At 48.4% G+C, this 27,758-nt stretch overlaps 1 protein-coding gene across 1 annotated transcript; it reads right to left on the bottom strand.

Annotated features, from left to right (window-relative positions):
* Positions 1–1,643: 1,643 nt before the first annotated feature.
* LOC132324373 (TOG array regulator of axonemal microtubules protein 2-like) lies at positions 1,644–14,886 on the bottom strand. The gene is made up of 11 exons (XM_059840419.1): positions 14,790–14,886; positions 13,929–14,061; positions 12,197–12,302; positions 11,239–11,474; positions 9,566–9,718; positions 8,332–8,449; positions 7,269–7,372; positions 5,705–5,909; positions 4,309–4,525; positions 3,374–3,460; positions 1,644–1,983 (listed from the first exon to the last, which is right to left on the bottom strand). Exons 1-11 carry the CDS (start codon positions 14,884–14,886, stop codon positions 1,748–1,750), a joined length of 1,692 nt encoding a protein of 563 aa, XP_059696402.1. The 3' UTR covers positions 1,644–1,747.
* Between the last annotated feature and the right edge of the window lie 12,872 nt (positions 14,887–27,758).

Genomic DNA, 27,758 nt, shown 5'->3' with positions numbered 1-27,758 from the left:
ATTAACAGGAGATGAGGAAAAGTACAATGCCCCTCCTGGTTTCAACAGCTCTCGAGGACGGGATTGGAATACATCGTTAGACTCTAACCAAGGACAATAGGGAGCATTGTCAATGATCATGCAGCCCACAAAGAGCTGGAGCTGAATCCAGAAATGCTTGTTCCAGCTATGCAGGAATTCATTACCCTTGCAAGCACTGGTCCATGGGAACAAATGATCTCTCAGCTGTGGATTGAATGGTACCCAGACTCCAGTTTAGATTTGAGGAACCCTTGTCACTTGTTCTTGACCTCACAGTCCACTCATCCTCCTGCAAACAACACAGCTGGACTGCTGTCCTGGGTAAATATACATACAGATGACTTTTCCAAAGCAGTGCATCTTTTCCCAGTGAAATACACAACCTCTTCTTACCTATGGAATTGTGATTGAAGACACCTGTGAGCCAGACCTGTGTGAGATTGCAGAGGAGCAAAGCTTTCCCATTTGGGCACACTACTCTTGGTTTCTTTGCTTAGGCCTTTGGGGAGCACAGAACACATCCAGGTAGAAAACTTTGGACAAGACAGGATCCTTTGGGTTCATTGTCCCCCAAACATGTGAACAGTTGGTCATATTGTAATGCCAAGTAACAAAGAGCAGCACAAATAGCACAAAAAAATCATGGCAAAAGAGGAAGAAGAGAGGGCAAGTGAGGAAAGAACGTGGTGAGACACTGGCACATCGAGTGAGATGCACTCCCAATCTCCTTCGGTTTATGTAATTTTTTTATTTTTTTTTTTTTAGATTATAAAATAATCACAATAAAATAAATACAATTAAAATGATGTCATCAAAATTTAAAGATATGATCAAAACACATTTATTAAAAACTACATCTAAATATCAGAACATATGTACATCTGCAGCTTTAAAGCCTAAAACATAAATCCTATTCTTGAAACACTCTTCGGTCAGTCAGCAGCCTCTTCCTGATCTTTGAGAAAAAACAGCTCTTCTGGAGGCAAGGACTTTTTCAGTAAGGGAACATCAGAAACATCCAGGGAAAACCTCTTGGTAAGACTGTAGCCAGTCAGGCCTGCAAAGGGGAGACACAAAGTTTAACAGAGACTGCAATGAAAATCTAAAGCATCTGAAGCTCCATATTTCATGGAACAGATTCCTTGGAAGCTTCTAAAGAGCTGCACAGGGAAACATGCTCCTCCCTGGCAGACACTTGAAGCAGGCCAGGGGAAAATCCTGCCCCACTTCCCCAGAGCTACCACAGGAACAGCCTGGCCACTGGGCTGCCCTGGGACAGCAGGGAGCCCAGAGCCCTGTGCTCTCCAGGAATGGCTCAGCTGCACATGCAGCCTCCTGCTCCTCTCCCTGCCCCACAGCTCAGCAGCCCTACAGCTCCAGGGGCACTGGCAGCAGCACAGCTCCTTGCAGGGGGCACATGCAGGGCACAAGTGTTCCCTGCCAGTGAGCGCAGCCTGTCTGGGCTGCCAAAAGACCCTTCCTCCCACCAGAGAGTAGCCCAGCTCCCCGCTTACCTCTGTGTGAGGCTGATCCATGCTTGATCTTCACCTAATCCTCAGTCTGGAGTTGCTTCAGGCCCCCCATGCCATGACTAGGAAGGGCGATGGAGAGAGTGGGGCAGATGCACACCCTTCCTTAGTCTTTGGTCATTTTTGGCACAGCTAAAACTCCCATCCGGAGGTGTCCAACTCAGAACTTGGTCAGCTTTCTGGAGAACATGAAACCTTCACCAGCCCAAAAGGCTGGAGAGGTTTTCCTGCACGTGTGGAGGCTTGCTCTCAGCACACTTGATCAGCTGGGTGCCCATCACCTCGCAGAGGGCACAGGCAAGCTTGGTGACCACAGCGCAGATGTTGGCGCTTCGGACAGGCAGCGCCTTGTTCTCCAGGCAGGACCAGAGCACGGGCAGGGCGTAGCGCTGGACCACTTCAGGGCTCCTGGCATAAACCCACTCCACAAGATCTGCCGGGACAGAGACACAGCTCCTTACTCATCAACCTCAATGCAAACAAGGATCTACCTCTGGTTTTGCTTCTTGGAAGCCTCTCTGGCCAAGATCAGTGAAATAGCACACAGAGCCCCATGACCCAGAAATGGGCAAAGCAGCTGATCATCCTTGAAACAGAGCCACCAACCCCTCAGGACTAATTTCTCCAAACAGAGCCTTGTACCTGTGGCAGACTTGGTACCTTTACTAAATTATTTCACAATTTGTTTCTGCATGAACAATGAATAAAATGTCAAATTGCCTTTTATTTCCATTAAGAAATTGTCTAAACCCACACGGAAGATTTGGAAATGCATCCTACAAAGGCAGTTGAGAAATTTCTAATAAAAGGGATGATTCCATTTTTGTAACTTTGATGTCAGGGGCCAAAAGTCTCATCTGACTCTTCCCCTTGCTCCATGGCCCACAGCAAAGGGCAGTATTAGAACACACTTCAAAACTCCAGCCCACCAGAGATGGGTCCTGCTTGATAGCTGGATGAGAAACAGCAGTGACGAGCTGGTGTCTTTGGCAGAGTGCTTTTGTGGCTTCCAACAAAGAGCTCTTTCAAACCTCCGTGTGTCTTAGAGAATTACCCAGGCCCCATTGCCCTGACATTTGAGCATCTCCACATTTTAATGGCATTTCCCTTCCCAATGTTAATGGCATTTTTTCTTACAATGTCCACTGAAATAGGGGCATAGAGAGAGAAAAAGGCTACACAGGGGACTGAAATTTAGCCAGAACACAAGTGTTTTCTCACATTGTCTCTGGAATCTGCTCTCTGCTCACTTTCTGAACTGAACTGTATCAAACACAGACAAAAATTTACTACCAACAAGCTCCTTGCATGGCAGATTTGGCTGAGAGATCAACACCTGAAATGCTCAGGAGACCAGTCTTATTTTCTGATCAGGCAAAATGTTATGTAGTATCCATTTATTACTCTCTGGTGGAAGAGACTTCATTTTCTCTATGCTGTTAATCCATTAGCAGTCATCAACTTTGAAAGAGCTCCTGAAAGTACCCAAAACCAATTCTGCTAAGCAGGAAAAGGGTTCTGGTCCCCATTTTAAAATGGGACTTCATTTGAGTTTAAATGCAGTTAAAGACTTTGGTCACTACGGAACTTGAGAAGAGCCCCAGTGACAGCTCAGCCTCAGTGAGGCTTCTGCCCCCATCTCAGAGGCTGCACAGCTCTGCAGCAGCCAGGGAAAGCCTGCCAAATACACCTGCCTTGGCTATTGGGCAGGAGGGACAAGCTCAGCACCTCCTGATGTGGAGGAGCTACTCTCCTCTCTGTTCACAGGCATCCCCTGTAAATACTCCCTCAGAGACCTCTTGGCTTAGAAGGGGAGGCCATACCTGTGATACGCTCCGTGACCTCCAGCAGAGCTTGGCCACTCAGTTGGCTCCATTGGTGGCTGAGCTCTTTCATCATTGATACTTCATCTACAAGTGAAACACACATCTCTGCTCACTCTTCTGAGGACATAGGAGAAAGGAGAGTGGGGAGGAAAAGGGCAGGGGCAACCCCATTTTATACAATAAAGTCGATTTCTGCTGATTTTTGAATCCTTTTTTTCTTTCCTTCCAGCCTACTTGGCAGGGTTTAAAATTCCAAAAGAAAAGCTCTCCTTTCACATTTGTAAATCCAAAGCTGTCTGCTGTCCCAGGAGCGATGTTAAAACATTTCACATCAGGGACCTCAAGAGTTCAGTCACATGGAAGCAGTGAAAAGGTTTTGCATCCCAGAGCAAAAAGGGAAGAAGCCCGTACTTGGGACACAGAAAGGCACTGACTCAGGCAGTTTGTGAGTTCACAGAGCAGCTGAGGTGGAGAAAGTGGAAACTGCCCCTGAAGACCTGCCTCTTCAACACTCCATTTTTCAGGCATATTCCCCCAGTGCCTTGTGGAGCCTTCCAGGTGGCTGCTCTGCAGAAGCTCTGATGGGCCAGTGTCCCTTCATGCCAACAGCAAAGCTGTTCATTTGGGAAGTCAGACGGGGCCCAAGCAAACTCCAAAACCCCTTTGCCTCTGAATTGTAGCAAAGCTGTAGTCCAGGACTTGCTCTTCAGACCAGCAGCACAGAGCCCAGGGCTCCTGGGACTGTTGGGAAATGCTGCTGCACATTCCAGCCTGTTGGGGATGGTGCATAAGGACTGCACCTCCACAGCTTCTGGTGGGTGTCAGCTGGAGCGTTCCACAGACAGCAACAGCTCCCAAGGCACTCAGCTCTCTCTTGTGTGGGAGAGACAGAGACACAGCTGAGGAGAGTCCATGCCAGGGCTCAGCCTTACCCAAATGAGCAACAGATTTGTCCAGTGCATTCACAGCTGCAGCACGAACCCCGGGATCCTTTGAGTTCAGGTTCTTTGTTATCCCTTCCACCAAACGGACCATCACCGGGTTCAGGGCATCTTCCAGGAGTCCAATGATTTCTGCCAGCACCTCCAGCGCCTTCTGCTTCACTTTCTTGTGGGTGTCATTTATTCTCAGGACAAAATAATCAAAAATCTGTGAAGAGAACAAACAACATGAAAGCTGGATTAAAATGTCCTTGTTTCAAGAGGGCATGCAGAAATGAGCACTTAGCAATATAAAAGATGAAAGGGATCTTTCCGTCAGGTCAGCCCTTGCCTGCACAGTTTCACCATTTTCCTGTGGGCCACTCACTGGAATAGTTGCGCAACCTGATGCTGCTTGAAAGATTTTCTCCTGTTTTTAAGAATTTTGGTTGGGGACAGAAAAGTTCCTATGGTATTTCCCTCCACCTAGAAATCATTAAATCAATTCCATTTATTAATTCAGAAGACTACCTTTGCTTTCAAAGTATGGAAGCCGATATTTACCATGCCCATTTTTCCATACAGTTGCCTCAAGTACTGAGGGCAGTTATGATTTTGCCAAAACTGTGGCGGGAGGAGATCTAACTTTTATTTTGTCTGTCTCAGAACCTGTGTCTGGAGATGGGCAGGCTCTGATCAACTCTTCCCGGATCCAGATCATTTCTCTAACTAACAGGTGGACTTCTGAAATGTAATGTGCTCTACAGCTCTCATTGGAGCAGGTTCAGTCCCTTGACAGCCACATCATCAGGTACCATTTTCAGGAAAAAGGGAAAAAGCAGCCACTGGGAGGAGAAAGGATAGATCTGTCCTTAGCTGTTTTCCTCCTTTTCCAAAGAGATAAAAAGGCCCCTCAAGAAGGGTGAGCACTATTTTACCAAGAGGAACAGGGATGAGGATGGAAATGAGTAGCCAGAGTTGTGCCTGTGCAAGACAAGATGGAGTTTACAGAAGTATCCTTTTAAAAACATTTCATTTAAACCAACTCAGCCTGACACTTCTCTTCCCCATGAAAACCTATTTGCTGTCTAGAGAATAACTGCCATGCTTTCAATGGCTGGATTCCCTTCACTTCACCCAGCTGGGAGTAGGAGACAGCAGCAGTTACACCAGCAGAAAATTCTGCCATCATCTGATGAACAGCAGCAATAGGCACCTGCCAGACAAATACAGCTGGGCTGAAAGAACTTGTCCTGAAGCTTGGACCTGAATTAAATTTGTCTGGGTAAGAGGGACTAGCCTGTCCCAAACAGCCAGGATGTAGTGCCAAGACACACTGAATTAACTTTACTTCTACAGGCTTGGGAAAGGAGCTAAATGAAAGGAGCAATGAAGATACCCCACTTACTTGGACAATGTTACTGGAGATCAGCTGGGGGCTGGTTTTGCACAGATCTAGGAGGAGTGCCACTCCTTCCATCCGTGCCTGAAACCCCTTGGCTTCCAGGAGATGGTAAAGCTTCTGGAGTGATTCCCTTCCTTCCACAGCTGCAGGTGATGTGACCTGGGCTTTAGGATGGTGGAGGAGGCATCCACCAGGGGCAGACTTCACCCTGGAAAACAAAACCAAATTAGGACCTTTGGCTGATAATACCTTCAGTTAATTGTGAGCCAAACATCTTGAGGAGCTTTCGTAATGATGTGATTTCAAGCTAGAAAATCATGAGGCTCTGAAGAACAACTTGGACCTCGTGACAATCATTATGGGAGACAATCTGCAAGTGACATTCTCATCACTGCTCACTCAGGAAAACCAAGGATGAGATGCATCTGATCTATCTTCAGATGCCTTCCAAGGCATGCTTTGTGGGGAAAGAGAGACACTACTTCCAAGTTTAAACGCCTGCTCATATGGGACGTGTGTGTCTTATAATAAGGAAACTCATCATTCTGGAGAAGTGTCTCTACACCAGGCATGACAATCTGGAAAAGCAGCTCAGATGCATCTGAACAGATGAACAGGGGCATAGCTGAAGGATCCAGAAAATCAGGAACAGAGATAGAAACAGAAGCCAGACATGCCAGAACTACACTCACATTTCATTTGCTTCCCTAGAGACTAGATGCACAGCTTAACAAACCCTCCGGGAATAATCCTCTTGGATCAACCTATCTCTTCCATGAGCACAGGAAGATGCTAGCCATGCTACTGAGGCATGTGGTCACTTTCCTGCCACTGCTGACCATGACAGAGCTAAATAAATTCCCTCTGTTATCAGAGGAGAACAGGTACAAGTAGCTCTGCCACTGGCATGAAGAGACAGCAAGGACCAAATTCCTCTCTTAAATGCTGATTGCAGCACAGGGGGAAATAAACCAAACATGCTGTCCAACAAGCAAACTCTATGAAGGACAGGAATAGCAAGACAAAAAGTCCACGTTGAGACACCTGTTGACCAAAGCTGCTCAGGAATTGCCTTGCTACTTACTATTCAAACTTTGTACTGTTTCAGGATAAGAAAACCATGAATCAGCCAGGCCAAACCACATGGATGGGAACTGCTTGTTTGGGGAATGGCATCTTGCTTCTAGACTGGGACTTCTCATTAAAACACCCATCTAAAAAGGACTCCACTTGGATGAAAAAAAACCCTGGTTGGATTGACTTGTCTCAAGTCAGGCAGCAGAGACTTAGCCCTCTCCTAGCCTCCACAACACTGCCACTACCACTGCACTGGATCGTCTGAGCTGCAACCAATGGGTGTCTCTTTGTCACCCAATTTTTGTGCAAAGCCCTGCAGAGAAGTTGTGTTCAACACAATGCAGAAGTTGACATTTTTTAATCCTAGAGCATTTGTAGGGAAAGGAAACAATCTCTGGCACTGGTCATCTCCAGCAGAAAGATTTGCCTGAGGAAGAGGCATGTAAAGTTTGTCGTGTGCTTGGTCACATCTGACAAAAGTGCTCAGTACCATTTGCTAGAAGGCAATGTGGCCTGGGGCTTCTTTGAGCCATCGTTCCTCTCCTTCACCGGCTCCTTGACAGATGGGTGTTCACCCTTCTGGTTTTCCATCCCCTACAAAGACATAGAGAAACCTCATGAATCTTTAGAAAATAAAATAGGAAATTCCCTCTTTAAAACACAAGTTAGAACCAGGATCACTGCTACCAAGGCTTAGGGAAACATTTCCTAATTTACAACAAGAAAAAGACCAGAGATTCAGTGATGCCAACTCTTTGTTTTCAGTAGCCCAAGGCAGATTATGGGTGCGACCACACTGAGCAGCAGTCTAAATTCCCAAATTCATTAGTCTTGAGCATAAATGGGAATAATGCAAACTGACAGGCACTGAGTGGTCTTAAAGGAAGCAGCAGAACAAATTGGACTCTTTGGAGGTTGGCCCATTATGCTGGAAGTTGATTTGGTTCAACGCTTACTCTCCCTGCTCCTGCACCAAGGCACACTCCCTTCTGTAGTGTAGATAAAAAGAATAAAATCCCCCCCAAACAAACACATGATTTCCCATTGGATGGTGCTGAATTCACTAAGCTTCTTCCAGCTCCACAGGGCTTTACAGCAGGGCAGTATTCCCAAAAGACAGACAGCAATCGTAGTAACTAGGATTGACTTGGACATCTTTTCTATGTTTGGAAATTTCCTTGGTACTGCTACTTCCAGTCTCTTTTAGAAAGACTCTGTTATGTTCAGAAGCACCATTCCCACTTAATTGCTTTACTCCGGGCAGAGTAGGGAGAGTGTGGCTGGGGCATAAACTGAGTGTAAACCCATTTTCTCCTCTTTCCCTTTCTTCTTTGTGACCAATATTCAAAGTATTCAAAACCCCACTCTTCCCCTAATAATTGCAGTTCCTCTGTGGTCTGCAGATGAAGAGGCTGAGGATTAACAGCTCATTCCCAGAAGCAAAGTGATTCAGCAGAAGAGGAATGAGAGAAAGACACATTGGGTACGTTTGATCTCATTTTAGCAGGCACAATACTTGCACAAAGGATATATTCCTCCTGCCAAGCACTTACTTTCTTCTTAATTCTTGTCAGGATATCTTCCAGGTCATGTGGGGAAAGAGATTGTTCCAAAATCTTTTTAAATTTTTGATTATTCAGTAACATCTTCACCATCTCCTGTCCATAATGCCTAAGGAAGGAAAGAAGGAAAGAATAGAAAAGTGAACCAAGGAGGAGTGTTAACAGAAGAGGCTGATGCCTTAAACTCATCAGGTGCAATGCTTGCATGAGAAGGCACTACCTACTCAGCAAAGAGGGAGATTTACCTCACTTGACACTGCACAGTGCTGCAGCTGAACACTAGAGGTAAGAGGAGAACGTGGGGCAAGAGAAAAATACCATTTCTCTCTGAAACTGGGGGTGTGCTTCTGTGGGATCAAAGGATCCCAGGGAACAAGCGAAACAAATCTGCTTTGTTGTCAGAGCCTATTAGCAGTGTCCTACTGCCATTGCACAGTAATTTACCTTTCTCACCTCATCCTTGCTTTTGTTTATTCTATACTATATGTATGCACAGGGACAGCTAGTTGCTCTGGTGTTCTTGGCAGCTATTAATGGGAATTTCATCATCAAAGTAAGGGGATTTTAGTGGTTTGGGGTGATTTTGCCACTAGGAAACCACAGTTTTCTTCAAGAAGAAATTTGGAGGTCACTGAGCCACAGAAAACAGCATTCTAGAAATCTGCAGAAGAGGTTTAGAAAGACTGAATATGTTGCCAGATACCTCTGAACTATTTCTAGGGAAGTCTTAAGTTAATGTGAACTAGATGTTTGGGATCCTTCAGTGATGAACATTACCCAACATTTGGCTTTCTATTGCACAACCTAAACTGTTGGACTGGCTAACCTGAGCACTCTTTTGATCTCAGTAAAGAATCCTTCAAGTCACAGCAAGGTGGCAATGCTCCTTCTTGCTGGCCAACCTCAGGTTACCCAGTACAGTCATTTCCCCAGGCAGCCCAGAGCAGTGGTCACAGCACCAAGCCTGACAGAGCTCAAGAAGCGTTTGGACAATGCTCTCAGGCACATGGAGTGACTCTTGGGCTGTCCTGCACACAGTCAGGAGCTGGACTTGATGACCTGCATGGGTCCCTTCCAACTCAGCATATTCCATGATCTGATGACCCTTATCCACACAGAAAGGTGTCTTACTATTTCCTTGAGTTTCCACTCTTTTGTGGTTTTGCCTTTATAGCCAAACACAAAATGGTTCTCCTGGTTTTGGAGGTGAAATGAAGATCATTACCTGGTGTCCTTGTGACAGTCCTGAGCCAGTGTCCCTGCCACCTGTGCCAGCCTCTCAGCCCTGGGGGTGCCCGCGAGCTTGGTGACTCCCATCTTCTCCACCAAGGACAGGAGGAGTTCGGCCGCACACTTCCGCGCCTGGGTGTAGCGGCTCCTGGGAAGGAGAGAGCAAACCCTGGGGCACAGGGACAAGGAGCAGCAGCAGCACAGGCCTTGGCCAGAGCGTGCTCCCTGGCCTTGCTGGGGGAAGGAGCCTGGGTTCTCCCTGCAGCTTCAGACACCTGCAGAAGGTTCTGTCCTCAGATAAACACTAAGTTAGCATTGTACAGAAGGACTGCCTGCATGGAAGAGGGAAGAATTCAGTCTCCCTGCACTATCTGTTACTCCATTTCTTTCCCAAAATTTCATTGGAGAAAAATTAAAGTAATAGATCACATATGAATTATTTAGAAATCAGGGACAATTCATGCTGACCCATTAGAGGATACCCAGTACACAGAGCTGCAGCGCCATGAGGCTCTTTCCACCCATTCATCCCCAAATCTGCAGACCTCTGGGAAAAAACAAATGCAGGGAAAACATGCTGTGGGGCATGAAGTTGCAGAATATCCAGCAATGCAGCCTGTGTCTTCTGTGAGCCTTGGCAAGGGATACATCTGAGTGTTTTACCCTATTGCAAAGCTGAGGAAAGGGTGCCAGTCAGTTTAGCCAGGTTGTCCTGTTCTAGAGACTGTCTCTTGGGGACTATCAGGCCCAGCACCAACACTTAGGGCAGCATTTGCTTCAGCTGTCCCATGGCACTCGACCTGTGAAGGTGCCTGGAAAGTGATTCATCATCTCAAGGCTAACATGAAACATCAGGTTGAATAGAACATAGAGCTCTAAGGCCGGGACACTCAAACAAGATTCCGTTCTGCAGGAGCTGCACCTGCTGTGCAGGCTGTGCCATACCCAGCACACTCTCCCCCATGTGCTCCACACCCCAGCAAGGACCCTCCTTATTTCTCAGGTTAATGGCATCATGAAGATATGTGGTTTTCCCCAGGGCCTCTGTGCTTAGCGCTGCAAAATATGCAACAGCACTCACAGCTGCAATTGCAATTGTCCCTCTTCCCACAAAAGCACAAGGCTCTATCCTTAGCCCTTGCAGGCACTTCCACTTCCCCTCCATTCACCACATCAAGGAAACTCTGACAGAGAACTCCAGGAAGCAGCAGGAAGCTGCATCAGAGGAGCTTTAGTTTGGATATCAGGAAAATGTTTTTCACCCAGAGGGTGCTTGGGCCCTGCAACAGGTTCCCCAGGGCAGTGGTCACAGCACCAAGCCTGACAGAGTTGAAGAAGCATTTGGACAACCATCTCAGGTATACGGTGTGTGACCCTTGGGCTGTTCTGTGCAAAGCCAAGAGCTGGAATTGATGGTCCTGATGGGCCCCTTCCAACTCCCCATATTCTACAGTTCTGTGATTCTGTGACCTAATGGGCTGCAGGAGGGCAGAAACAGGTGACAAGAGGAAAGCAATGAGGTTGATCAGAGAATTAAGTCACTGAATCCCCAGAAGATACAGGATACAGAACCCTTCCCTCCCAGCATTCCCATTCTCTCTCTCATCCCTTCCCTCACCCACACACTGGAAGGTGAAGAACATCACTAAAAGAAGAAGAAGAACTTACTTGACTCCCTTGTCCATGAGAACAGTCATTGCTCGTGCAGGAGTCATGTTCTCTACCATCATCCCCAGGCTCTGACAGGCTGCCTTCTGAATAAACTCTGGGGAGTTCTGCACCATGTGGAAAAGGACCACAGCAACCTCATCCGCCTCAGAGTCCATGTCCTTCTTCAAGATGGCAAAGAGCTCTCCCAGAGTGACAACTGCAGAGCAGGACACCTTGGACCGGAGGTTGGTCACCTGGGGAAGTCATGAGGGGAAACATAAGAATCACCTTGAAAAGAAAACCGGAAAACTCCCAGGAAATCACAGCATGTCCTGCTGTGTATAGAGGAACATAAAAGCACAGAAAGAGCAGAAGAGCCCAAGAAAGGCACTTACTCTGGCATCAATTTCTGGCCTCACACCTGCTTACTGCAGGCATAAAGAAAATGTTTCACTGAAGTGTTCTACTTAACCCTTCTATAATGTCAATTGCTTTGATTTTAGGCCCTTTGATTTGAAAAACAAAGAAGCAAAATAAAGTAAGGGATGCTTTCAAACCATAAAGGCACAAGTCATAAAAATAAAACAGTCAAGTGCTCCTGTTCAAAAAAGCAACTCCTGTACCTTAAGCACTCAGACAGGAAACAGAAAACACAGGCTCAGATCTACAGCCTCATTTGCAGTGTTCAATTACAGCTTGGGCAGAGATTGGGACTCTGCCATATAATGTCATTAGTGTCTCAGTTTCTGCATTATAATGGCACCACACTCAAAGACAAGTGCCAGACACTTGACCTGCCAGTAAATACAGCTGCATGTACACACAGATCCTACAGATGGCTGACAGACATTAGAAATAGAAGGTCTAAAACCAGAAATGAAGGCAGTGCCTGAGCACACATGGAGATGAACAAGAACATATCTACTCTACAAGCCATGTATGAAGTATGGGGGACAATTCAGAGCAATGTTCTCACCTCGCTGGTAACTGCCAAGCAAATCTCATGAAGTCTGGAAAGCAGGACTTCTGGATGGGACTCAGCCAGGCGTGGGATGTTGAAGAGTCCCTTCTCCTTCAGTTCCCTGAAAGGCAAGTACCAAAAGGATTGATTTTTCTCTCTACCCAAGAACTAGGCAGCACCCTCTGAAATGACCAGGCAGGCAGCTCAGTCAAACCATGTGAGATGCTTTTCAAGGAGTATTTAATCAAATCACGGAACACATTGCCACAGGATGCTCTGGCTGTCAAAAGCATACACAAATCCATGAGGCAAAGAGAGGGCTTTCAGAGTCTTCATTTGTGTCCTTTCTGAAAATCTCTGGCACATGAAGTGCCTCTGTCACTGCTAGAAGCTGTGAGGCCGGGTCATGCTGCTGTTTCTTGTCACCTCCCTTTACCTGTCCTTGAGACACAGTCCCATTGGGCTGTTACTGGGGCATTTTCCTTCTTTGTCAGCCCCAGCAGGCAGTTCAGCACTGAGAGTCTGCCCTGCCACGCTGGAGCTGAGTTTCCACTCTACAGTCCAGGTTTGTGTGTCACCCACTCCACTCCACCTCACACATTCCCCAAAACCACAGCAGGATGTCCCAGAAGATTCTACCCCTGGGCAAGAACTGTTGAAACTCTGGCTCTTCCCAGAACACTCCTTCCTAAAACAACCCCCACAACAGCAACATGTTATCTAAAAGGTGCAAACAACTCCATCTCTCAGCACGTGCTTTGTGCAGGCCCTCAGGCTCAGGAAGGTGTGTGAGGCATCAGGGCTGCAGCACAGGGCTGGCGACTGATCCCACGGGCACCCCCGAGTGTCATCAGGATCCCCCACACCTGCAGAAGCTCTCTGCACCTCACAGGGCACCAAAGAGATATGGGGAAGAGAAAGCAGAAGAGACAGGGCAAAGCAAAGGAGATGCATTGTGGCCAATTGTTCACGCTTATCCCTGTGAGAATGAAGCATCCATCAGTGAGTGGATGCAAACCCAGACATCAAAAAGACAACCAATATCAGCAACATTTGTAGGGTTATCACCTCTGGGCCTCCTTCTGTCTCTGTAGAATTTTGGGACCCATTGTGAGTATTGACAAAACATCTCAGGCCTATATGAAGCAGTGAGAAGGAAAAGTTGAATTCCAAAAGTGCAAGATTACTCGAGGATTTTATTTCTTTTTCCTTCTCTTCTGCCACAAGCCCTTCAGGAGTAAAGGCAGGCTGAGGGACTTGAAAGCACAACTCAGTCCATTTCTCAGAAAGAGGAGCTCCCTGGAGCTGCTTCTGGGGCTCACATGCAGGAGTCCCTGCCATTGCTGTCAGCAGTGGGAGCAGAGAGGAATCTTACTCAGTCCCCCTGGGCCAGCGGCCCAAGGCACCCAAATCTCTACACTCAAAACTGCTGCCATCCTGCCTCTGCCTTCAGCCAGCAAATCATCTCATCCCACAGCTTTCTCTCTTCCCTCAGCATTTCCTTTGCAGCTCCATGGAGCAGCAGGCAAAGGGAGGAAACAGCACAGACGTGCTGCAGCTGCAGCACTGCTGCAGAGCAAGGCCAAGAAAAGGCTGCTCTCCCATCTTGATGCTCTCCCTGCTCTGCAGTGGTTTCCCCAGTGCCCTTTGGCCCTCTGGGCTCTCGGCGCTCCGAGGCACGAGCAAGACACGCTTCTGAGCGACCTTAACGCTAAGAGGGACACCGAGGGAACGGGGCCTTCCTTACCAGTCGTCGCTGCCCAGCATGGAGAGTGCCTCCTGCAAGGACTGCGGTGGGTCTGAAAAGGCTCTGTCCTTCTGCCCGTGCCCACGGAGCGGCTCCTCTCGTCGCTTGGCCCCAGTGGCCGTCTGCGAGGTCACTGTAAGGAGAGGGTCGGCCGTGGGCGCTGCAGCCCCGGGCAAGGCACCCCGCCATGGCGCGGCCTGCAGCCCCATCTCCCAGCCAGGGTTCCGTGTGGCACACCCTGCCCCTGGCTCAGAGACTTCCCTGCTGGCTGGCTCCTGGGGCTCCTTGCTTGCTCCCAGCCTCCCCCAGCTGGGCACAGCTCCAGGCTGCACCTGACAATTGCCCCCACAGCGCCAGCTCCCAAGTGCCACAGGTGCCACAGCCAGCGGCAGGTTCCTGAGGCCGCAGAGCTCCCGCTCCCTGCCAGACAGTGCCGACAGCAGGACTGGCTGGCCCAGGAGGGAACCCCTCAGGGGCCTCTCTTCTCTCAGCGCCCTGATTTCCCCCAGCCCTGAGGACAGGGGCACTCTGCAGCTCCCTGAGGAAAGACCTGCAGCTGCCTCGCAACAGCACCAAGCCAAGCCTGAACAAGCCAGCCCTGCTGGGCCCAGCTCAGTCCCCACAGAGCACCGACCAGGGACCAGCCATACCTGACCCTTCACACCTGACCTCTGTTTCCATTGACTTCAAATATTCTAGACTATCCACTTTTGGGGGAACTCAAAAGTAGATTTGCTGTTCATTCTCAGGACAGGCTATGGACCCAAGATCCCAGCTGTGCTGGCTGAGGCAAGAGGCAGTTTGTGCTCCTTGTGCAAGGACAAACCCCAGCAGGAAAAAGCTGCCATGGAGCAGGCTTACCTGAGGAGCTGCGTGGGAAGCTGCCATCCCCCTGGAGGGTGGGTGTACTGGGCAGTAAGGGCACGTTGTCCTGCTTCCTGAGGACCTTTTTCTTCATGGCACTACCAGGGTGTTTCTTCTGCACACTAGGAGCTGTGCCAGCGACAGGTGGTAGGCTAAAGGCTGCAGGGACAAAAGAGGAGCTTGTAAGTGGAGGCAGCTGGAGAGGCTGGCGATCGAAAGGGCCAGAAAACTTGCTGGAGCTGGGCAACATCTCTTTGTTATCCCAAAGAACATTGAGTATAACAATGGCACGCTAACATGGGACAGTGATCACAGAATCAGAGAGTCCTAGAGAGTTTGGGTGGGAAGGCACCTCTAACCACCATCTAGTCCAACCCCTGTGAGCAGGGACACCTTCATCTAGATCAGGTTCCTCAGAGCCCCATGCAAACTGGCCTTGAACACCTTCAAGGATGGACCAGCAACAGCTTCTCTGGGCAAATCCTGCCAGCTTTTCACCCCCTTCATTTAAAAATAATTCTCCCAATATCTAATCTAAATCTACCCTCTTCTAGCTTAAAACCAAACTGCAGTGTTGCTTCCCCTAAGAAACAAGAAAAACCCAGTATTGCTTTGCTTTTGTTCTCCTGTTCCAGAGGCAGGCAGGGGAAGTTCCCAAAGAAAGTGCAGACAGCCTTGCGTGATGCCCTCGGGCTGAGTGCTGCCTCCTAAGGGCCCTGCTGCTGCCCTCGGGCAGAGCTCACAGCCCTGCAGGCAGAGCCCCTCAGCTGGGATTCAGTCGGGAACGCTGCTTGCTCCTGGGGCTACAACAGAAGCCCTGGCTGGGGCTTCAGCACAGCGCCACAGCACCAGCTCCTCAGCAGGGAGCAGCAGGAGAAGGATCTCTGGTGTTTTCATCCGAAGGAGATGAATTTTGTTTCTTCCAGGTTGCACCCCGGTAGAAAAGCATTCTTTTGGCCTCACCTTCCCTGGAGGCTGCTTTCCATGAGAGAGTCTGAAACCCCAGTGCTCTTTGTAGGACAAAGTTTTCTACTTTGAAGGACTTTAGAGGTGAAGGTGGGAAGCTAATCTTCTGTTACTGACTCAGTGAGGCCATGAGCAAGACACTTCAGGCCTCTGTATTTTTCTTTGGGAAACAGAATTAAATCCTAATGCAAGCTTCCACTCAGATGCAAGCAGAACAGCCCCCCCAGTCTGATTGCAACATTGTGCAAAGGGCAAGCAAGTGGTCAAAAAGGACCACCACAAGTGTAGCCACCACTTACTTGCTTCAGCTGCATCCCTGGGCTCAACTGCCTTAGGAGGAAGCTGCAAGCATGATTCATTTTGTCTCCTCTTCATTGCTTTTTCCAAAAGCTCCATTTTCTTCCACTCTAAGTTCTTTTGAGCCAGCTTGCCCAATGTAGCACGGACCTAGGTGCAATGGAAATACAGCACAGACTGTAAGCAGAGACACACAAACCAGACACAACATCTCATCAGGAGCACAGAGTCCACAGAGTGCCACAGGCATCAATGCAGCTCCATATACATCCCAATAGTTTCAGAGGAATGTCTCCAGTCCTCACCTCAGCAATTACACACAGTGAGGTGGATCACTGTAGTGCCACAACCTTCCACTGCTGCAACTGCAGCCTATGTCAGGAAGCCCTGCTTGAAGCATGAAAGTCATAGGAGTGCTCCAAGATAGAGGAAGAGCTCACATGGCCAGTGTGCAGGCAGTTCAGTTCCTACAGGCCATGGCAGGAGAATGAAAACAATGTGCAACACCCAGCAAGGAGGGCTAATGAGCTGTTGTTTAAGACTCATGGCCAGCAATTGCAGCTGTTTCTCACTTCCTGGCTTCTGAAGGACTCAGCTCTCAAGGACTTGGTCTCTGAGACCAGCAGACCAAAAGGAGGAGTCTTGTGAAAACAAGTTGCAGAAACAAGTTGATGTTCATGAGCAGAAAACTTGAGAATGAGAGGGCTGTGAGATACAGCCACAAAGGTAACCAGGAAAAATCAAACTCTCCCATTTGATTTTGCAGCCTTGCTTACACTCAAACATTAGAATCTTTATTTTTCTGCTTCCAAGGATGCACTTTGCCCACGTTCACTAATGTGTAGCTTGCTCTGCCACTCAGAACTTCTCTAAAACAGCCTTTGCACATAAAAAAATGCTTCTGGCATGACATTAGCACCATCTCCAAACCAGTGACCTTGGCACCACTGGAAATGGCCAAGCAATTGCCCTGGAGTTGTCAAATATATTCCCAAGAGAATCCCCCACTCCCCAGGAGGGGAAGATTATGATTTTCAGTGACATTTTGGGCCAAGCACAAAACAGCCACTGGAAAGGAAGTCTGCTCATCCCTGTCCTTATCCCTTACCTTTCCAGAGGTGTCCCTCAGCTCTTTGTCCCTCTTAAGATCAGCACTTCTGGGATGATCTGTCTCCTTGGCCTGGCTCAGTGGGAGGCCTGGGAATGGAAGCAAAGGTTTTTCCTGTAAATCTCTGGCAGACTTCAAGCCCCCAAAAATGCCATGCTGGGCAACAGGAAAGACAGGTTCCAGATTGCAGAGCTCTCCTAAAACACAGAGATGTGGATTGAGAGCAGCAAGGTACAATGCCTAGACCCTCTCCCAAGGGATGGGCTACTGGCAGCAGACATGACATTGCTCTCTTGGCCAGCAGACTGAAACCTGCTGCATGACAAAGGCCTCAGCCCCTGCATGCTGGAGAGCCTCTGTGTCTGATAGAGAAGGGCAGAGATGGAGATTGCTCTTGACAGAGATTCTTATCTGCCCTTATTCATGCTGATTTTAGTAAATATTTCCAGTTCCTGAAAGAAAGAACTCCCAGGTTCTAATAGCTGGATGCATTTAGATCAACATTTTCTTCTCTTTGTTGGAATATTTTAGAGGACATTCAAAGAAAAGTCTAGGGTTGCAGGAGTGATACCCAAACGTAAATTGTGTTCTTGACACTAGATAATTCATTTTCCCCAAGGATTTTCATTCTAAACTGTATGAGTTTGGGCCACTTTCGGGCCAGCCTGACTAGAGGTTGATTTTCTTACTGCGAGTAGAACAATGGAGCTCATTCTGGAATACTCCCCAACAGGACTGTTAAAATTCTGAGAACCAATCATTCTATACAACAGCTTCACAGAGGATAAAATCATGAGGCAGCAAAGCAGAAAAAAAACAATGTTGCAAATCCGGATGATTTGTCCCTGTAGAATGGCCAGCTTAATAATAAAGGACAGTAAGGTCTGGGCTTTGAGGAAAGAGGGCAATGGTGGATGGAAGGCAAGGTCTTGGAAGGTAAGAGCATTTGGGAAGATGGCAGGGAAACTACAGATCCAAGGGTAACCTCCTTGAGACCATGGCAGTCAGTCAGGTCTGAAAAATGTAACAGAGGCTGCGATGAAAATCTAAAGCATCTGAAGCTCCATATTTCATGGGACAGACTTCCGGGAAGCTTCTAAAGAGCTGCACAGGGAAACATGCTCCTCCCTGGCAGACACTTGAAGCACGCCAGGCGGAAATCCTGCCCCACTTCCCCAGAGCTTCCACAGGAACAGCCTGGCCTCTGGGCTGCCCTGGGGCAGCAGGGAGCCCAGAGCCCTGTGCTCTCCAGGAATAGCTCAGCTGCACATGCAGCCTCCTGCTCCTCTCCCTGCCCCACAGCTCAGCAGCCCTACAGCTCCAGGGGCACTGGCAGCAGCACAGCTCCTTGCAGGGGGCACATGCAGGGCACAAGTGTTCCCTGCCAGTGAGCGCAGCCTCTCTGGGCTGCCACAAGGCCCTTCCTCCCAACTGAGAGCAGCCCAGATCTCCCCTTACCTCTTTCTGAGGCTGATCCATGCTGCTGGGGCTCCTGGGCCAAGGCCCCCAGAGCTGGCCCCGAGCCCAGACCTCCATTCCCATGGCCGGGGTCCGGCACAGGCGTCTCCAAACCAAACAGGTCTGTGAGTTCCCTTGGGAACAGAGGCATCCCAGGTCCTGTCTTACACTGAGAGCTCTTTTCCCCCTTTCTCTGGGTTTTTGTGGGAGTATCAGAAGAAGCTGTCAACCAGGTACAAAAGAAGTGAGTTACTTGAACTCACGACTTTATAATCAGCCCTTCTAATGATTCAGGAATTCAAAGTGTATTTTAGATACTGGAAAGATTGCTTGGTTTTTTATTTTTCATGAAACTAGCATCATTTTAATTTCTCTGAACAATATAGAGCTGCAAAGCCAAGAGAGAAGAGCTCCACTTGATGTGCTGCTCACTGCCTCCCCACTACTACAGGATCACTTTCCTTCCAAACAGTTGGGAATTCACAGTGCTCTCTAGAATCTGACACTGGCAACGAAGTAATTGTTTTCAAAAGTAGTTTTCAAGACCTCTGTTTCTGTATTTCCCACTCAATTCTAGGTCGGGTTTTGCAGTTTTGGGGATTTTTTATATTACTCTTTACAACAAAAGAAGTTCTGGGACACAAACAATGGAAACACGCGTTAGATGCAAAAGCAGCTTTGCTTTCTCCATTAGATGTGCCCAGTATTCTCTGAGCCTGGATTTGTAAGGCACAAAGTGCTCATCCCAAAGCTCCACTTTTACTCTACTTGTTCCAGGGGTTTATTCTCTGCTTTCTTTTCAGCAGAGACCCCCAAAGCCAAACAAACACGACCTATCTCAAAACATTTCTGATCTTGGCTAATACAGACAATTCAAAATATCCTTAATGGAAATAGCTGATGGCTGGTCATTCTCAAATAATCCCCAACAGAGCTGTGAGACCTAGGAGAACTAATTCTTTACATGGCTTCACAGAGAATAAAATCATGTGTCAGCCAAGCACTATGAGAGGGATACCTGTTTCAAAGCTGGATTCTTTAACCCTGCAGAATGCTCTGGTCAATAACAAAAGTAAGAAACGAAATGATAAATGACATAAATCATTTCTAGTCCAGAATTAATGCGAAAAAAAAAGGTGCATTACTTACTGAGTAATACTAATTCCTTAGCTGCATTAAGCATTGCAGCTGCATACCAGCAATGAAGGAGTCATTCCAAGGGGCCATATCCAGGATTTGGCAGAACTAACCCTAAGCCAAGGAACCAGGGGATCTGATCCCTTTTTCTGCATCAGCAGAATTCTTTCCTCAACTCTCATCTCTCCTATCATTACAAACCCAGAGATGCCAAAGGAACAACAACAGTGTCAATGAGGGTATCCAACTTGAAAGCATTGCCTGTCCCAGATGCACCAGACACAGCAGTTTGTCTGGCACAATTCCACTTGTCAGGGATCAGGCAAGGCAGGGACATGCACAAGGCAGAAGGCATCTCCTGCCCCAGCCTCAGCCTGCACCACTGACCCAGGCAGAGACAGCCGGGGAAGAGATTTGTCATTGTGAGCCTGCCATAGGTGGCTTTGGGCTTGTGCTGTCAGAGGATGACAAACTCACACCCTGCCTAGGCTGCATCCATTTGGAAGTCTCCTGCCCTACATTGGAAAATGCCAAAGGACTTTCTGTCAGATGAGGTTTCCCTATTGCTGCCAGTGCCAAACCAGGCAATGTCCATGAATCTCCTTCACATCTCAGAGGGTTCAGATCAGAAACAGCCCAAAGGAAAGGTTTACTCCTTCAAAAGTGGGAGGACGGAGTGGGAACACTTCTCATTTCCTGCTAAATGCCTTCCTGTTCTATTCTCATTTTGACACTAGAAAGGCTACATGGAGATAAAAGGAATGTGCAGGATGGAGAGGAACGTTTCCTTTTCCTGCACTGCATTTCCAGGACCCCAAGGCACCACTCCAGCTCCTGCCCCTCAACAGTTCACATTGGAGGAATTTTCACTGCACCACTGGAACAACTCCCACTGACTGGGCTCTGGGAGAGTCCACTGAACCCGTCAAGGAATTGAAATGAATTTAAACCAATTTTTAAAAGAATGGGTTTCAACCAATCTCTCCAAATGTCACCCCTGAGTCAAGACTAGATATGTCATTTTAAGACAGACACGCCCTGTACCTACCTGCATGTTCAGAGGACTTCTCTTGGCTCCTGCTGCTGGATCCTGACCTGGAGAAAATGGAGGACAAAAGAACATATGAGGAGGTAGAAAGAGAAGGGAGGGAATGGGTGCACCATGAAACAAGGCAAACCTTCTTAGCATGGTCACTCTGATGAAGGAGGAAATGCAACACAAAAACCCAAAGAGGATGCAAGACTGATTAATTGTCCTTAAGCTTTCAGTTGCTGCAGTCACACAGAGCTGGCCAAACTCTGGCTGAAATAATAGCCAAATCCAGCAGGGAACCCATCCTGAGGTGCTTTCAAGCCCTGCCTCCTCTTCCCCACCACCACCTCTGCTCTTGGGGGCATTGCTGTTGGGTTTGACATTGTGCTGGATCATCATAGATGGGCAAAATGCTGAATACAAAAAGGTTTACTTAAACACATGGGACAGCTGACTGGGCAAAATGACCACAGGAGATGGGAAGAGTCAGGTGAACAGCACACTGGAGCAGCAGACACCTTGGCTTACCTCATCTCCTGAGACTCCTGCAAATCCAGCTGGGGAGAGCTGCACAAAGACCCTGCAGCACTGCCAACAAGGAGACTCCCTGCCTTGTGCATTACGGGGATGAAAGATTTTCCAAATGCCCCCTTCTTCGTTTCCCCACCACTGGCATATGGCAAGGAAGCCTGGAAAGGGTAGAACACAGTGCTCAGATCAAGCATCCAGCCTTGCCCCCATTCAATCCTCAAGATATTTAGATATGCCCTTAACTGGCACTTGGCAGGAATTCACAAGACAAACTGATGGAGCAGATTGGCACAGGATGGGAATGCAAAGGGAACTCGTGAGGGAGAGACCATGTCCCATATTTGACACCTCTCCCCTCATGCTCATTCCCCTGCAAGTGTGGCTGCATTCTCACCTGGCATCCCCATGTTTAACATCAAGATGTTCTGGAGTGCCACTGCTTCCACTGGCCTTTTGGATGGCATGGCAGTGGGTTTAGATCACTGTTCTCTCCCTGCCCCTAAGGTGTCTCACAGCCAGTGCTGATCTCCAGCCATGGCCCCACAAAGCCATTCTGCAGGATGTCAAAACCTGTTTTTCTCAAGCCCCTCATTCCTTCTGCTGCTGCTGCCCTTCACTCCTACACTTCCCCAGCAGCCTTTGAGCCCAGATGCTGCTGAGCTCTCGCGATGCTCACTGCTCTCCAGCTCCCACACACCCATCATCTCTGGCTCACTGGCATTTAGGAAGTTCAGCAGAGCTCCCTGCCCTGCTGCTCTTTGCAAGCTCTCTGCCTGCCCACGTTGTTCCAGGACCCCCATGCCATGGCCAGGAATAGGGCTGGAGGCAGCAGGGGTAGATGCACACCCATCCTAAGTATCCTATCATTTCTGGCCCAGCTAAAGAGCCAAATCAGGACCTGTTCAAAGTTCATTGCAAGGGTCAATCCCTGCCAGGGATACACTGGGCCCTTTCTCTGCAGGGCTGAAATCAAGTAGCCAAGCCTTTGGTTGGACATTGTGTCTACCAAAGCTGTTGTTCATCTGCCTCCTCCTACACCCCACGGCAAACCCAGAACAACTGCAGGTCCTGGCCCTGCTGCAAAGGCAATCGAGTGCCTGGGCTCTGGGCTGCTCTCCCCATGGCCACCTCCCATCCCTTCCCCCTGGACAAAGCTATGCCACAGCACACAGCTGCCCAGAAGCTGATGGAGTCTGGAAATACCATCCGAGGCAACTGTGCAGAGGGCATGGCTGTACAACTCACTAGATGAGACAACCTGACTTGGCAGAATCCAGCAAACTCCTTTTTCCATCCAGAGCAACAAAGCTGACAAAAAACACCACCAAGACATAAAGATGCTTCATAGATACCCATAGGTTCCTAAATGGAGAAGCATTGCTTTTCCGGATTGCACAATTTTAGCTGCTCTGACCGCTTGTTGGTGTTTTCTCAGCCATAAGATGGAGGAGGAACCATAACAGAGCCCAGTCATCATTCAATGACCTCTCCTGTTATTGATACATTCTGAGGACATGAAGTCTGCATTTCAGACTCATTGAAAAGACAGCTTGAAGCACAGTGTCCAGCTGAGCTCTTCCTTGGCTCAGCTCCTGCACTGGGCTCACAGCAGAGGAAAACTTCTCCAAGCTCTGCCTACAGCACATAAACTGAAAATTTATCACACTGGACTTAGCTTAGACTCCTTACCTTAACTGCTTTTCCCTCTGAAGTCTGCTCCTGGATTTTTCTACTGTCCTCATCATAGCTGCTGACATTTTTGCCATTCTCCTGCTCTCTGCTCAATATCTGGCTTGGCATGACTAAAACAGAGCTCTTCTGGATGGGAGGCAATGGCTTCAATGGAATGGGCATAGAGGGCCTTGCCAGGGAAAACCTCTTGGCAAGAGGGTAGGCAGTCAGGCCTGCAAAGGGGAGACACAAAATGTATCAGAGACTGCAATGCAAACCTAAAGCATCTCAAGCTCTGTATTTCATGGGACAGATTCCTTAGAAGCTTCTAAACAGCTGCACAGGGAAACATGCTCCTGCTGGCAGACACTTGAATCAGGCCGGGGAAAAACCCTGAGCCTCTTCCTCATGGGTACCACAGAAACAGCCTGGTTGATGCCAAACTCATTCCATTTCTCTTTACAATAAAGAAAGTGCTGGCACATGAACAATGACAGCCCATGTAAGGAGTAAAAGAATCTTTGCACTCCTATTATGTATTTCTAGCATTCAAGCACCCAAATCTGTACAGAACTAATTAGCTTCAAACATTCTGGTTTTGCTCAGCCTCACTGACCCATGGGTTATTTCCCTGCTATCTTTTGTGCAGAGACCCCAATCTACATAAACATAACTTGCCGCAAAAAATTTCTGATTATGGCACTATATAAGAACTCTTTTCTTTTAATTAAGAGGACACTGTAGAATAGCAAGATCATTTCTTAAACTACAACAGTAAAGGTTTAATGAGATAAGTAAATTATAATAAAAAATTAATTGAGAAAAATGTCACCTTACTTACTGAGCAATACTACTACAGACCAGCATTTAAGCATTGCAGCTGCATACCAGCAACGAGGCAGTCATTCCAAGCAGGACATAGCCAGGATTTGGCAGAAGCAACCCTAAGCCAAGGAACCAGGGGATCTGATCCCTTTCTCTGCATCAGCAGAATTCTTTCTTCCACTCTCATCTCTCCCATCATTACACACCCAGAGATGCCAAAGGAACAACAACAGGCTTCCAACTTGAAAGCATTGCCTGTCCCAGAAGCACCAGACACAGCAGTTTGTCTGGCACAATTCCACTTGTCAGGGATCAGGCAAGGCAGGGACAGGCACAAGGCAGAAGGCATCTCCTGCCCCCCAACCTCAGCCTGGAACACTGACCCAGGCAGAGACAGCTGGGGAAGAGATTTGTCATTGTGAGCCTGCCATAGGTGGCTTTGGGCTTGTGCTGTCAGAGGATGACAAACTCACACCCTGCCTAGGCTGCATCCATTTGGAAATCTCCCTCTCCCTCATTGGAAAATGTCAAAGGACTTTCTGTCAGATGAGGTTTCCCTATTCCTGCCAGTGCCAAACCAGGCAATGTCCATGAATCTCCTTCACATCTCAGAGGGTTCAGATCAGAAACAGCCCAAAGGAAAGGTTTTCTCCTTCAAGGGCAGATGGAAGGAGTGGGAATATTTCTCATTTCCTGCTAAATGCCTTCCTTTTTCTACTAATTCTGACATTATAAAAGCTACATGGAGATAAAAGGCATGTGCAGGATGGAGAGGAACGTTTCCTTTTCCTGCACAGCATTTCCAGGACCCCAAGGCACCACTCCAGCTCCTGCCCCTCAACAGTTCACACTGGAGGAATTTTCACTGCACCACTGGAGAACACTCTCAGTGACTGGGCTCTGGGAGAGTCCACTGAGCCCATCAAGGAATTGAAATGAATTTAAAGAAAGTTTTACATGAATGGGTTTTAACCAAGTCTTCTAAATGTCACCCCTGAGTCAAGACTAGATATGTCATTTTAGGACAGACATGCCCCATACCTACCTGCACGTTCCAAGGACTTCTCTTGGCTTCTGCTGCTGGATCCTGACCTGGAAAAAATGGAGGACAAAAGAACATGTGAGGAGGTAGAAGGAGAAGGAAGGGAATGGGTGTACCACGAAAGGAGGCACACCTACTTAGCATGGTCACTTCTATGAAGCAGCAAATGTAACTCATAAATCACAAGAGGATGCAAAGCTGATAAATTGTCCTAAAGCATTCAGTTGCTGCAGTCACATAGAGCAGGCTAAGCTCCGGCTAAAACACAGCAGTCATTCTTCAACTTGCATCAGAACTCCCCAACACTGCTGTCTCTCCTTTTGGAGCTAAGTGGTCCCTAAAGCCTCTCTGAAGCAGCAAGAGTTGCTGGGCTGAGACACGAGTCTGTATGGAGGGCAGCTACTTTGGTACTGCTGCCCAAGCTTGACTTTGCCTGCTTGTGCCTTGCACTGGCAACAGCCTCGTGCTACATGTGGTCAGAGCACTGCTGTCTCCTGAGAATGATATTACACCTCCTGGCTCTTTCCAGAACAAAATGGCTTTTTCCAACTCAGCTGCTAGGGAAGGATATTCACAATGCACTTTCAAAGCCCTACCAAAGATTTCCAATTGGAATGATACTTCTGTGACTCCCTCTTTATGGCTATCACTCGGATAAGCTACACAGCTACATTTTCTCTCACATATCTAAGCCAAGATCTTTCCATCAGGTACAGTCCTATAACTCTTCTCTAGCACCTTGCCCTCTTTAACCTTAAGCCCAGATCTAAACATTAAAGATCAATCAGAAGAGACATCGATATCTCAAAATTTATCGGGGATCTCATTTCACAGTGGAGGCCCAGGCACAGAGAAACTACAGCTGATGCTTACAGAAGCAGCACCTGAATTTGCAAACACCTCTCCAACAGCCAATATTTGCCCATGCATCTTCTCCTGGCTGCAGAATTTAACAGTCAAGGATCACAGCATTCAAAATTCTGCAGGATCCAGACCCATGCAAAACAGATCCCAAATGACCCCACAACAATTACAGAGGGAATCAATCGGCAAGTCCAGCAGAGGACCCTTCTGGAGGTGCTTTCAAGCTCTGCCTCCTCTTCCCCACCACCACCTCTGCTCTTGGGGGCATTGCTGTTGGGTTTGACATTGAATGGGCAAAATGGTGAATACACAGAATACTTGCCTAAATATATGGGAGATTGTGGAAAATCACCTCAGGAGATGGGAAGAGTCAGGTGAACAGCACACTGGAGCAGCAGACACCTTGGCTTACCTCATCTCCCGGGACTCCTGCAAATCCAGCTGGGGAGAGCTGCACACGGACCCAGCAGCACTGGGAACAGGGAGACTTCCTGCCTTGCGTATTGGGGGGATCAAAGGCAGTCCCAATGACCCCTTCTTCATTTCCCCACCACTGGCATATGGCAAGGAAGCCTGGAAAGAGTAGAAAAAGGATCCAGATTTGCAACATTCCTAACTCAAAACATTCAGGTATGCCCTCAACTGAGACCTGGCAGGAAAGGACAAGTCTAACTGATATTGCTGCTGGGTCCAGCACGAGGAATGCAAAGGTAACTGGTGAGGGAGAGACCAAATCACACATTCGACACCACTCCCCTCATGCTCACTCCTCTGCAAGTGTGGCTGCATTCCCAGCTGGCATCCCCATGTTTGACATCAAGATGTTCTGGGGTGCCAGTGCTTCCTCTGGCCTTTTGGATGGCATGGCAGTGGGTTTAGATCGCTGTTCTCTCCCTGCCCCTAAGGTGTCTCACAGCCAGTGCTGATCTCCACCCATGGCCCCACAAAGCCATTCTGCAGGATGTCAAAACCTGTTTTTCTCAAGCCCCTCATTCCTTCTGCTGCTGCCCCTCCCTCCTACACTTCCCCAGCAGCCTTTGAGCCCAGATGCTGCTGAGCTCTCGCGATGCTCGCTGCTCTCCAGCTCCCACACACCCATCATCTCTGGCTCACTGGCATTTAGGAAGTTCAGCAGAGCTCCCTGCCCTGCTGCTCTCTGCAAGCTCTCTGCCTGCCCACGTTGTTCCAGGGCCCCCATGCCATGGCCAGGAATAGGGCTGGAAGCAGCAGGGGTAGATGCACACCCATCCTAAGTATCCCATCATTTCTGGCCTAGCTAAACAGCCAAATCTGGACCTGTACAAAGTTCACTGAAAGGGTCAGTTCCTGCCAGGGGAAAGGTCTCAGAGCTCTGCCAACAGGACACAAATGGAAAATTTACCCCACTGGACTTAACTTGGTCTCCTTACCTTAGTTCCTTTTCTCTCTGAAGTGAGCTGTTTCTGTCTAATCTCCTGATCCAAGCCGGTGCCAGGTTTCCCAGTCTCCTGCTCTCCATGGAACATCTTGCTTGCCATGGGAGAAGTAGAGCTCTTGGGGATGGGAGGCAACGGCTTGGAGGGAAGGAGCATAGATGGACTTGCCAGGGAAAACTTCTTGGCAAGAGGGTAGGCAGTCAGGCCTGCAAAGGGGAGACACAAAATGTAACAGAGACTGCAATGCAAACCTAAAGCATCTGAAGCTCCATATTTCATGGGACAGATTCCTTGGAAGCTTCTAAAGAGCTGCACAAGGAAATATGCTCCTCCCTGGCCGAAACTTGAATCAGGCCGGGCGAAAATCCTGCCCCACTTCCCCAGAGCTAGCACAGGAACAGCCTGGCCACTGGGCTGCCCTGGGACAGCAGGGAGCCCAGAGCCCTGTGCTCTCCAGGAATGGCTCAGCTGCACATGCAGCCTCCTGCTCCTCTCCCTGCCCCACAGCTCAGCAGCCCTACAGCTCCAGGGGCACTGGCAGCAGCACAGCTCCTTGCAGGGGGCACATGCAGGGCACAACTGTTCCCTGGCAATGTGCACAGCCTCTCTGGGCTGCCAC

Source organism: Haemorhous mexicanus, chromosome 3 (genome assembly GCF_027477595.1).
Source record: "Haemorhous mexicanus isolate bHaeMex1 chromosome 3, bHaeMex1.pri, whole genome shotgun sequence".
NCBI classification, from domain to species: Eukaryota; Metazoa; Chordata; class Aves; order Passeriformes; family Fringillidae; genus Haemorhous; species Haemorhous mexicanus.
This window is presented reverse-complemented; position numbering and strand designations above follow the sequence as displayed.